Source organism: Coccinella septempunctata, chromosome 2, assembly GCF_907165205.1.
Source record: "Coccinella septempunctata chromosome 2, icCocSept1.1, whole genome shotgun sequence".
Taxonomy (NCBI): domain Eukaryota; kingdom Metazoa; phylum Arthropoda; class Insecta; order Coleoptera; family Coccinellidae; genus Coccinella; species Coccinella septempunctata.
In genome coordinates, this window is record NC_058190.1 from 1,316,210 (window position 1) to 1,328,956 (window position 12,747).

Sequence of the window (12,747 nt, forward strand, 5' to 3'; positions counted from 1 at the left end):
AGCAGTGTCGAAGAAGTAACCGGTGTAGGTCTAATAAAGAAACTGAACGGTATAGACGGGGACCTACCTCCTTTATTCAAGGCACTCGCGGAAAAAAAAAATAAAAATTAATTTCTAAGAGCACTACCTTCATAACGAAAAAATTTATTCTAAATTCTTAGACAAGAGAAAAGGGAGTAAAGACATCAAGTGACAAAAGGGACCGTCGCGGGGGAAAATCTGCTTCAGAGGCAAATCCCCCCACGTCAAAAGTCTGAAAATTCCAGAATGCGACAAGAATGAAAAACGTCGTCAGCTCCGGTTTATCTCATATCAACATCAGAAAAACGTCGAAATCTTCAACGGCATGCAAGAAAAACAACGTTAAACACAGATAAACTCCAATTTTCTCAGAAAACTGGGATTCATTACAAACTACAACATTGCAAAGCTGAGAATATTTTAAATCCATAGGACAGGTAAGACAATCAAAATTTTCAGAATAATTATTGTAAGTTGAGTTTTTCCAAAAGGTCTCAAAGGCAATCCACTATGAGATACCCTGTATCATTTTAGTTTCACTTCAGATGTACAGATTCAACATGTGTTGCTAGGTAAGACAAATCCATATTTTGCCTTTGCAATTCAAAATTTTTCATATTTTTGATCCAACCGAATTTGTGTTCATTTCTTCATAGCACATATGTGATTTGTTAATATTGCTTCTCATTTGAATTCCATCGTTGATTTCGCATCCTTGTTACCTCGCTTTCTAGATGATTTACATCCGATGCTCTGCATATGTTTCAGCCTCTGGTGAAGCCGACCTAACTATAAAATACAAAAAAGGAATTCCTAGAATAGTTGAGATACCGACCGCAAAAAACTGAAATCTAACTTGATAATCTGGCCACTTATTTATACGAATCTTGCCTCACTGAATTCCAAATTCGATGATTTATCTCTCCTTGTTTGTGATCGTGAACCTGTCTTTGTTTTTCTTGCTGAGACCTGGCTTCAACCCGGAATATCAGACAAGCAGTTTGCGTTAACGGGTTATTCAATGTATCGCTGCGACAGTGTAACAACTCCTGGCCATGCTGGTGTTTGTGTTTATGTTCGTGATGATGTAGTTAATTCGTACCGTATTTCTCATTACTCAATACCTACCCCTGGTATCGATAACCTGTTTTTCGATGTGAGGTCGGATGAATTGGAGATGTCTTTGGGCTGTATATATCGTCCTAGAAGTTGTGCTCACGACCAAGATCTATTTAATCATTTAGAACATCTATCAAATTCAAGAAAGACCTTGCTGATAGTTGGCGATTTTAACTTTGGAAATATTCGTGTCTGGCCTATGAGTCAGCTCCCATCAAATGGTTCCCCTTCCTTTCCTTTTGCTGAGATGTTACAGAGGTTCAGTCTGACTCAGGTCGTGGATCAGCCCACTCGGTTCAGAATAAAACAGCAGCCAACGACACCGGATCTCCTCCTCACCAATGACGTGAATCTTATCTCTGATATTGAGTATCTTCCTCCGCTTGGAAGGTCAGATCATGTGGTGTTGAACACAAGCATTCAGGTACAGGCGTCCAAGCGCCCAAGAACTGTGAGCAAGGTGATAACATCGGTCGATTACGAGGGGATGAATGCTTAGCTTTCTGCTATCAACTGGAACTCGTTGCTCGATGTACCTGATGTTGAGGTAGCCTGGAATCGATTTTCTGAGACTCTGACGCAGATTCTTCAAGCTAACACCCGAGTAAGAATAGTTAAACAGAGTCCTACTAAGCCATGGATCACTAATAGTTTGTATAATGACATCCGCACAAAGAAGAGTCTCTGGCAGAGATTCCGTAGGAGTCATTCGACACGGGACTTTTTGCGCCATAGAAACTCTCCGAGTACCTCTCAGCCGCACTTAAACAAGCCAGAAAGACCTATGAACAGTATCTGATCAAGTCGGAAAATGGAGCGAAGTTTTTCAAATATATGCGATCTAAGTTAAACAGCAAAGTCTCGATCCCTGTAGTCGCTGATGAACACACAGCACATGTATATCCATTGAATGTCCATTGGACGTACAAAATGGACATGACGGACATCCATTGTACGTCCAGTTATGTACAATGTTTGGTCCAGAAAATGTCCGACCCTCACTGGATTTAACATCCTATGGACGTACATATAGGATGTACAATAGATGTACAGACAGGATGTACATTGGACGTACATACAGGATGTACATTAGAAGTACATACAGGATGTACAATGGACGTACATACAGGATATACATTGGACGTACATACAAGATATACAATGGACGTACATACAGGATGTCCAGTGGACGTACATATAGGATGTACATTGGACGTACATACAGAACGTACAATGGACGAACATACAGGTACGTCCATTGTACATCCTGTAAGTATGTCCATAGGATGTTAAATCCAGTGAGGTTCGGATGTACAATGAACGTACCTGTATGTTCGTCCATTGTACGTTCTGTATGTACGTCCATAGGATGTTAAATTCAGTGAGGTTCGGACATTTTTTGGACCATTCATTGTACATAAGTGAACGTTATTTGCGAGTCTCAAATGCCCATTTTATTGGGATTAGCATTTTTTAAGTTTGATTCGAAAAAGGTATTTTAAAATCCCACCTATTAATACATATATTTATTGATAATTATAAGGAAATTGGGATTATTGAAAAATGAAATGCCTGGAAATGTTCCACATCTTTATGTGAAAAATTAAAATAAAATAAATAACAAGTAAGTATAATTCGAACATTGGACTACTGCCCCTAAGCAAAAAAAACTAAACTATAAAAAAATGAATAACAAAGAAGCAGATATATAGGTATATATATATACACTGAATAGGAAACACTTAGGATATATTTTCTATCGTTGGCTCCTCGAACTCATTTAGAAATGGCCTCTTCTATCTGCTTCCTGTCCCCTTTACTGGAGTGTATGGCCGTTTCTGTAAATTTATGTCATTGAAATTTTGCTGTTGTCACATCATATATCAGTACATCACCATACTATACTTATAAATAGAATGGTGATAATATCTATTGAAAATAAAATTTCTGGATGTTTTCTCGTAATTCCGTTTCATATTCTTATATTGTTGTCCTGTCCCCCTACCAAATAATAGATATTCATGGTTGTGAAAAGACAAAAATATATTTTTTACGATAGTATGAATTATAACTAATGAAATCATCAAATTAACATGAAACAGAGAGGAACATTCGTGGTTCGCATAAGCATTCAACATTCGATTCTTTCAACATTTCTACCCATTAGATTATATTTTTCTATCTACACGTAAATTTGCCACTTCGCTCAAGAATAAAAATTTCGACTCACCCCGTTACTATCAAATATATGCACCACACACTGGAACTAGAACTAGACACTATAGTGTCATATACCTCAAATGTAGTTCAACAAGCTAAAGCCAAAATATTCACAAATTTACAAAATATGTCGAGTCCACTTCAAATTCCACTGATTACAGATTAATGAGTTTCTCTTAGATATTCTGTTCTGATTCTATATTTCGCTGTGTGTCACTCAAATGAAACTCAAAAAATAAATGTTTCGATCTTTGGGACGAAAGTTTCAGAGTAAAAAAAGGAATAATTATGAGAGGGCGGAACATCTGGGTTTCCACACAGTCAGTATGTACCTACTCTCAATAAGAGCCGAAACCGACATGGCAGCAAATACAAGGGTATATGTCTTTGCATACACATTCCTGTTATTTCCAACATCCCTCATTTAAAGTACAATGGACATCCATAAAACGTCCATTTTTGAAAGTACAGTTAATGTCCAGAAATGTACATCCTACGAATGTTGTGAAATGAATAATTATAGATACTAGAAAATGATACATCCAGTTGTTGTACAGAAAAGTACAATTTCTGGAAGTACATATTTGTATCCAGATCCGAACGTCCAAAAGATGTACAGGGTGGGCAAATTTCGATGTTTTAGCACTACAGCTTTTAAACCAGAGGAGATAGACAAAATCTGATACCCCATTCTCGTTCTCTTTTTCTGAGAAACTATCAATAGTAGTAGTCATTTTTGGCCACTTTCTTTTGTTTTCGAGTTATAAGCAAAAAGTGGAAAAATGGCGATTTCGAAATAAATTTATATCTCCGCTAATATTGATGATAGAGCTCTGAATTTGAAACATTATACAGGCACTTTTTTACGTAGAATCCAGTGGCGTGCTCGCCTTTTTAGCAGGATTTTTAATTACGAAGCTATGACCCAAAGTTATGTTTTTTTAAATGGGAACACTAGTTTTCTGTGCAATTTTTTGAAAGCTTAATTTTTACTGATTTCAAAAATATACAACATCATATGGTTTGTATCAAAATAAATAAAAGAAAATGGTCAAAAACCATTTTCCAATATTTCTATGGTTTCAACTTTTGACGAGCACAGAAAAATAGAGTTTCCTATAACAAAAGCAGTCTCCTTCCGGGAATGTCATTCTTTCTATGCTTTTTACCAGTTTTCACGAAATTTGAATGAAGATATATTTCATAAATTTTCATAATAATGAAAGGACTCATACAAAGAGACACTGGTAATCATGCTATATTTTTCTATGCTCATCAAAAGTTGAAACCATAGAAATATTGAGAAAAAAGGTTTTTGACCATTTTCTATTATTTATATTGATACAAACCATATGATGTTATATATTTTTGAAATCAGTAAAAATTGAGCTTTCAAAAAATGGCACAGAAAACTAGTGTTCCCATTTAAAAAAAACATAACTTTGGGTCATAGCTTCGTAATTAAAAATCCTGCTAAAAAGGCGAGCACGCCACTGGATTCTACGTAAAAAAGTGCCTGTATAATGTTTCAATTTCAGAGCTCTATCATCAATATTAGCGGAGATATAAATTTATTTCGATATCGCCATTTTTCCACTTTTTGCTTATAACTCGAAAACAAAAGAAAGTGGCCAAAAATGACTACTACTATTGTTAGTTATTCAGAAAAAGAGAACGAGAATGGGGTATCAGATTTTGTGTATCTCCTCTGGTTTAAAAACTGTAGTGCTAAAACATCGAAATTTGCCCACCCTGTACATTCATGGATATTTCACGTTGATCCAAAATTGTACGTTTAATGGACGTACACTAACGTACAATTTCTGATAGTATAATTAAGATCCAGATTTGTATATCCAGAGGATGTCCAATAAGGGACGTATATGGATGTTTGTCCAACATCCTTATTTAAAGTACAATGGACATCCATAAAACGTCCATTTATGAACGGACAGTAAATGTCCAGAAATGTACATCCATTGGACTTCCATATAAGGTCCGTGGACGTTTGTACTTCATTTGGATATAAAATGGACGTCCATTGGACGTCATGTGCTGTACGGTACCATGGCAAGTAATGAGTCTGAGTCGGCTGGGATTTTTGCCAGCTCTTTTTCCTCCTCCTTCACGGTAGAACCAGATGGTCCATTGCCTGTTATCAAAGTTCCCAGAAACACCGAATCCTTGGAGAGTATCATAGTTAGCGACTCCATGGTGGAGGAACTTCTTCTTGGATTGGACGTTTCATCTGCACCAGGTCCTGATGGATTTTCGCCAGCTCTGCTCAAAGCGTGTGCATCTTCCCTTAGTGGACCACTGAGCTCGATTATAAATCGTGTGCTGTCTTCAGGTTCTGTACCTTCAGCATGGCGTCAATCGACGATAACACCTATATTCAAGAAGGGTGATAAATTTAAGGCTGAAAACTATAGACCCATAAGTCTCACCTCTGTCGTGGTGAAGGTTCTCGAGAGAATAGTGTCAGAACAGGTTCTTCAGTTCGCATTGCAGAGATCCATTATTCCACCACAGCAGCATGGATTCGTTCCGGGAAGATCAATTATCTAAAATCTTCTGACATGCCTGAATGACTGGACTAAGTCGTTGGATGACGGGATTCCGTTGGATGTTCTGTATCTTGATTTTGCAAGAGCATTTGACCGAGTGCCAAAGAGGAGACTACTTCATAAATTGGAACACTTTGGTATTCGAGGAACTCTACTCAGATTCATCAGTTCATTTTTGTCGGATCGTACCTTTTCGGTTAGGGTTGGTAACAAGACATCCCCTTTGAGGCCAGTGCTGAGCGGTGTACCGCAGGGATCGGTTCTCGGTCCCCTCTTGTTCATTTTATATGTGTCCGATCTACCACAGTTATTGCGCTCCCCCTCCGCTTCTTACGCAGATGACATAAAATTGTACAACAGGTCGGACTGTCATCGGACCCTTCAGAGTGATCTGGATTTGCTGGTGGGGTGGTGTTCCGGCTGGTTGCTCCCTCTGCATATATCCAAGTGTCGTGTTTTATATCAGGGAAACAATAATCCGAGACGACCCTACTTTATTGATGGTTGTGCCTTAGATGGATGTTTGAGCCAAGTCGATTTGGGAGTCGTTGAACAGTGACCTTTCCTGGAGTCCACACATTTTACATATTTGTAATAAAGCAAAACAACGACTTTACATGATCCAGCAGTGTTTCAACCCAGGTGACCAGTAACATATCTGTTATGTTTTCTCGGGAGATCGAATGGGGAACTTTGTTATGTGTTATTTTTCTGTAACCATTACGTGTCTGATACGATATTTGGGATGTACCTGTGCTATATTTAAATTATATCCACATTTTGTAAATTTCATGTACCCGCTCCAAGATATCCACGTAACATATTTGTAACATTGTTCTTTATTTGCCATGTATCATTTTGGGATCATCGACAGAGCATGACACCATAAGCGTTTTAACTACCGTCGAGGGCGCTGTAAAACGTAAACAAATATGGAGGATTGTGAGAAATACTGCTGTCGTTTCAATATTTATTTATTATCATTTAGACGTTTTGTCATTTGAATAGTGGATTACTGAAAGTGAAGTGCAGATATTTAAAGTTTGATAAGTTATTTGTGTGTCATAGTGATTTTCCAGTGAAATGGTGAATTACTGAAAAGAAAGTGCTGTGGATATCGAACTGTAGGTCAATAAATCATTTCTCGTATTTTCATAGCAGTCCTATAAAACATAATAGGCTATGGTTTTATTATATCCAGCATATAAAAATTATATTTGAATAAATAATGTCCTGTTTGATGTAAATTTCGATATAGGTTATTTTCTCACGTGTTGCATGTACCTCATATGTAGAAATAAATGAATAAATCATATACCTATATTGAAAATTTTTTCTTCAGAAAGATATGAAATATGCATATAGTATTCTTATCATTTTCATAACGCATAACATGGACAAAATTCTTCTAAAAACTTTTTGACCTAAGCCAAAAGATTAATGAACTGTTGATAATTCTTTTTATGGAATGCGGGAAAGTGCAAAGACCAGAAATACATGTCCTAATCTTTCTTGGAGAACAATAATCATGAACCCAGCAGTTTGCATGATGAAATTTATTTTTTTTAGTTCTATTAACGTGTGCACTAATTTTGTAATCTGAAATGTATGAAAATATATTGTTTTTGAACATTAGTTCATTCGTTCACATACCTCACCGAACTGATGTGAGATGTTTTTGAATTTTATTTTCAAAAATGATTGATAAACACACTATTTGAAAAATCAAAATTCGAGTTCATTATTATTGCAATAGTTTATATTAATTTCCATAATATTTCATCTTTTTGTTGAAAGCGTTTTTAATAACAAATGAAACATAATAAACATAACACATGAAGGTAATATATATATCGATCTCCCATGAAACAAATATTTGCATGATCCATGTTTGAACTATTTATGCTCCTTTCAGAAAGGAGATGTGTTCCTTGTTTGAGGCGGACATAGGAGCATAGCTGCTACATAAGCGTTCTGTATTTGCACTCTTAGTGTGATATATCGGTTATAAAACAAGGAGCGCGGGATACATTTCTGCTTCATAACTGTTATGAGATATGGTCACCTGGGAAGGGTTGCCATCCAGATACCGTCGCCGCACTTTATAAGATTTACATCCGCCCAATTTTAGAGTTTGCTGGCCCGGTCTAGCATCCATGGCTTCGGCGAGATGCTCAGATGCTCGAATCTTTGCAGCGGCGTGTCACACGGTTGCCATATGGAGTGCAAACACCTACCTACGGAGATCGTCTGAATATAACGTGTCTTGATACATTCGCGGATCGAAAGATCCGTGGGGACATGATTGTGGCGTTCAGAGCATTAAAAGGATTTTTCGGCTGTGATCTGTCGCATCTCTTTGTGCTGAACACCAACCATCTCAGAGGACATGACATGAAGCTAGCGCGGGAAAGATTCCATACGAGAGCCCGTCAGCATTTCCTGAGCAATCGGGTGTTCGCTTGTTGGAATCAACTTACACCTCATGTTGTTGGAGCTCCGACGGTTAATGTTTTCAAGAATCGGTTCGACATCTGGAGGACAAGTGTTATTTAGGATATTTCAGCACATATTGGAGATTTTTCTGTTTTTTCTTCTGTTTTTTTCCCTTGTCATTGGATGAATATTGCTTATTTTTATTATGTTTCTTTTTCAAGAGTTCTATAGTATTTTATACTCAATTCTGTATCTTTTATAATAATAATAATAACAATAATTATGAATGAATAAAGCTGATAACATAGTACCCTCTATAATTTGACTTGTATTTTATTGCATATAATTCAGAGAACTTATATTTAATATAGATTTGAAGAAAGGTATTTCAAAAATAATCAGAAAAACCATGATGACACATAATCTAAAATAAAATGAAGGCTGTTCATTTAAAATTGACGATAAAATCCCCACCCCTTATCGATAAACGTAGCGATCGCAGCGACTCCTAGCCTACGTTCCCCGTTTTCGGGGACGACGATCGTTCTCCTTCTCTCTACTCTTCATAGTTTTTCTCTATGGTTTTTCTCAAAGAATCTTAACCATAGATCTAATAATATTCTAATAATTATAGACATAGAGACATGGACTGAGCAATGCCAGCATGAAATTGGCTATTTATTAGAAAGGGAGAAAAGCTCGTCGGGACATTACCTTTCTCTTTTTTGTTCACATAGAGGTGAGTGTAGACCAATCAAAATTCTAGAAAAAGACAACTGCATTCCCGACGTGTTTTTCTATCCGTCACTTTTTTTACCGTATTTCCATGTCTCTATGTCTATGCTAATAATATACTATTAGGTCGGACTAGAGGTTAGAGATTCAAACAGGGAGGTTATCAATTTTTCCCTAAGTGTTTCCCTATAACTTCTGTGTGTTTTTCGAGGTGGGGTGAGTTTTTAAAAAACTCAATTGACTTGATATTAAATTTGAGATATTGTTTCTGTTGATCGGGGCAATATAAAAGTAATTTCATAAGAGGTTGAAAATGAGTAACCAAGATCCGAGGATATGTCCCCGGATTGAGGATTCAATTACACCAAAGTCTCAAAAAACCTTTGAAAACTTGAGAGACGGTAGTAATCTATCATTTGCAGATCTCACATTATTAAATAATGAAATCCAATTATTAAAAAAACAGGCCATAGACAATAATGATGAAGAACTGCTATCACAGATCGAATCATTGAGTCAATCAATTACATCTTCAAAAAAAGTTTACAAACAATTCACATACGCGGTATCCGATAAGGGACCGTTTACTGTATTTGTTCAGGCTAAAACAGGCAATGTGGGTAGCATTGATCCCCTATCTTTAGGTAAATTGTTCTTTGAAAATAACGATTTCAATTACAATATCAAAAATATTTCTAGAAAGGGTAGAAATAGAGTCGGAATAGATTTTGGTACAGCTAGTGAGGCAAATTCCTTTACCGAACATAATAATTTAAATGACTTTGATGTATTTATCCCATCGAATTTAGTAACAAGTATGGGAGTAATCTCAGATATTGCAACAAATTTCACGGAAGAGGAAATAATAAAATATGCGAGCGCAAATACGGAGATTTTAAATGTTAGGAGATTGAAAAGACGGGTAATTAGAGACAATAAAGCAGTATACATAGAATCAAAATCATGTGTTATCACATTTAGAGGAAGAAACCTTCCGAATTACATAACACTTTTTCATAACATAATAAACGTTGAACAATACGTAAGTCCAGTAATACAATGCTACAATTGCTTACGGTACGGCCATACTGCGAAGCAGTGTAGAGGAAATAAATATAAAAGGTGTAGAAATTGTGGAAACAATCACGATGAAATAGATTGTGAAACAACGGAACCTAGTTGCATTTATTGTATGCAGAACCATTCAGCGGTAGACAGAACGTGTTCGGAATATGGAAGACAGAAAAAGATTAAAGAAGCTATGGCGGTTCACAAGTACACATATTACGAAGCAAACAATTTATACAAAAACAATAGAAGAAGCTTAGATCTAAGCCTAAGAGAATTTCCAGTTCTACCAAAGGACAACAGAAGTAGAAACCATACAGAATACAACACAAAAATACCGGCAACTATAACCAGACAAACATACTCACAAAAACTCAAAGAGAAAAAAGACAAATCTGATCAGGAGAACAACATAAGAAGTATAACCACATACTCACAGAGGAAAAGACCACAACCACAAATACCAGGATATAACCATGAGGAGCATAAGAGGTGCATTATAGATACAACACAGAAAAAGGGCCAAACAATTCAGGAATGGGAAAGAACCAGAAGACAAACAGAAAATGAGGACAATATTTGGACGGACCATGAACCACTCAAGGAGGGAAAAATATTGGATAGAACAAAGGAGAGCAATTTAAGATTGACATACAAAGAGTGCCAAGATAACATACATCAAGAAGTAACAAACAAAAACATACATATCCTACAAGACTACAAACTAGTTCAAACAGCAGACTTAGTACATAATCAAGACACAGAAGAAATAGAAAGTTATGATCCAGATTTTGAAATGAACAATAGTTCATTGGATGGAAATTTGTAAAAATGTATTAACAAATTATTGTATACTATCATAAATATACTCTAATACATAAAATATAGAAATACCTCAGCATATATTATATTTTCAATAAAATATTGAATTAATTTAAGTATTAAAAAAAAAACAACTGAATATAATGACGAAACCAAATTATTAAATCTGTTATAAATAACATAAGGACATGAATGACAAATAACTCATAAAGATAAGAACATAAATAATATCACAGAAATGGCCAATAATCTCAAAATTATGCAATGGAATATTAGATCCTTAAGATCAAATTACAACGATTTGTCCAAATTAATTTCGGAATCCAATCAGGATATAATAATGTTGACAGAGACCCTTCTCAAAGAAGAGAACATTATAAATTTGAAGAAGTTTAGGATGGTAAGACGTGACAGAAAAGACGGTTGGGGAGGAATAGCAGCTCTAATCAAAGACTCAATTGAATTCCAGGTTGTAGAATTAGACGAACACATATTATCAGCAAAATCACAAACCCTAGCTATCAAAGTGGCAAATATCCACATAGTCAATGTTTATAATCCTCCGGGCCAAAAATTGAACCTGCACAAGTTAACAACCTTAATAAGTCAATTCGATGGAGCTTTTATAATATTAGGCAACTTCAACTCTCAAAGTCCCATGTGGGGTTCGGGCACGTTTAATCACAATGGTAAAGTGGTAGAAAATATGCTAATAAATAACAAAAATATCATCTTGTTAAATGATGGATCACCCACTAGATATACTAAGCCAGGGATTAACAAGAGTGCACCTGATATAACTCTCAGTTCGGAAAACATAGCGAATAAGTGCTCTTGGAGGGTAAATTATGATCCTGGATTGAGTGATAATTTTCCAATAGATATATCCGTAGATACGGATTCAAATTTTATACAACAGCAATTTTGGACCACCAGAAAATTTAATACACGGAAGGCAGACTGGGGTAGGTATAGTGATATTATGATATCATATTTGGAGGAATTTACAGTGGATACAATTAACGAGTTTGAAAACATGGTGGAGAAATGCGCTCAGGAGGCTATACCATTAAAAAAAAAGACGGACAACAATAAATATAGAGTAATATGGTGGGACGAAGAACTAAACGAAATGGTAAAAAAGAAAAAAGAAATTTTTCGCAAGTATATGAAAGAATCTACAAGAGAAAATTACATATTGGCAAATCAAATAAGAGCTAAAGTAAAAATCACAATGAAAAAGAAAAAAATAGCAACGTTTGAAAAATTCAGTGAAAATTTAACATTGAAGGATGGCAAGAAGGCATGGAGGACAATTCACAAATTTGGAAAAAGGAAGAACACACCCGATATCGAACATCCGTCCCACGAAATTTTAGTAGAGTTAATGGAAAAACTAGCCCCCATACAGGAGAATACGACAATTATCAGAACCATTGGAAATGACATGGAAACACAACCCTTCAGTATACACGAAGTGAATATGGCTTTAAAAATGAGTAAAGACACAGCGCCTGGCATCAACGGTTTGACGTACCCTATTTATAGAAACCTACCATACCAAGCCAAGCAAAGACTAGTTGATATTGTGAACGAGTTGTTGGAAGACCCAGCTGGAATTCAGGAAATCATGAAAGTTCTGATAATACCCTTTGTTAAACAAGGACGCAATGTCAATGACATAGCAGGAATTAGACCAATAGGCTTGGCACCATGCCTGGTTAAAATCATCGAAACCCTTATTAAAAACAGAGTTGAG

The 12,747-nt window shown here is 36.0% G+C and overlaps 1 protein-coding gene across 1 annotated transcript; it reads left to right on the forward strand.

Moving 5' to 3' along the window:
- Positions 1-9,644: 9,644 nt before the first annotated feature.
- Positions 9,645-11,069, forward strand: LOC123306309. The gene is made up of 2 exons (XM_044888270.1): positions 9,645-9,742; positions 10,297-11,069. The coding sequence occupies exon 2, from the start codon at positions 10,360-10,362 to the stop codon at positions 10,993-10,995; it is 636 nt and encodes a 211-aa protein (XP_044744205.1). The 5' UTR covers positions 9,645-9,742; positions 10,297-10,359; the 3' UTR covers positions 10,996-11,069.
- The last annotated feature ends 1,678 nt before the right edge of the window (positions 11,070-12,747 follow it).

What these genes read in the sequence shown, in the direction of transcription:
- LOC123306309 (XM_044888270.1), top strand. Translation starts at nt 10,360, where the DNA reads ATGGCGGTTCACAAGTACACATATTACGAAGCAAACAATTTATACAAA.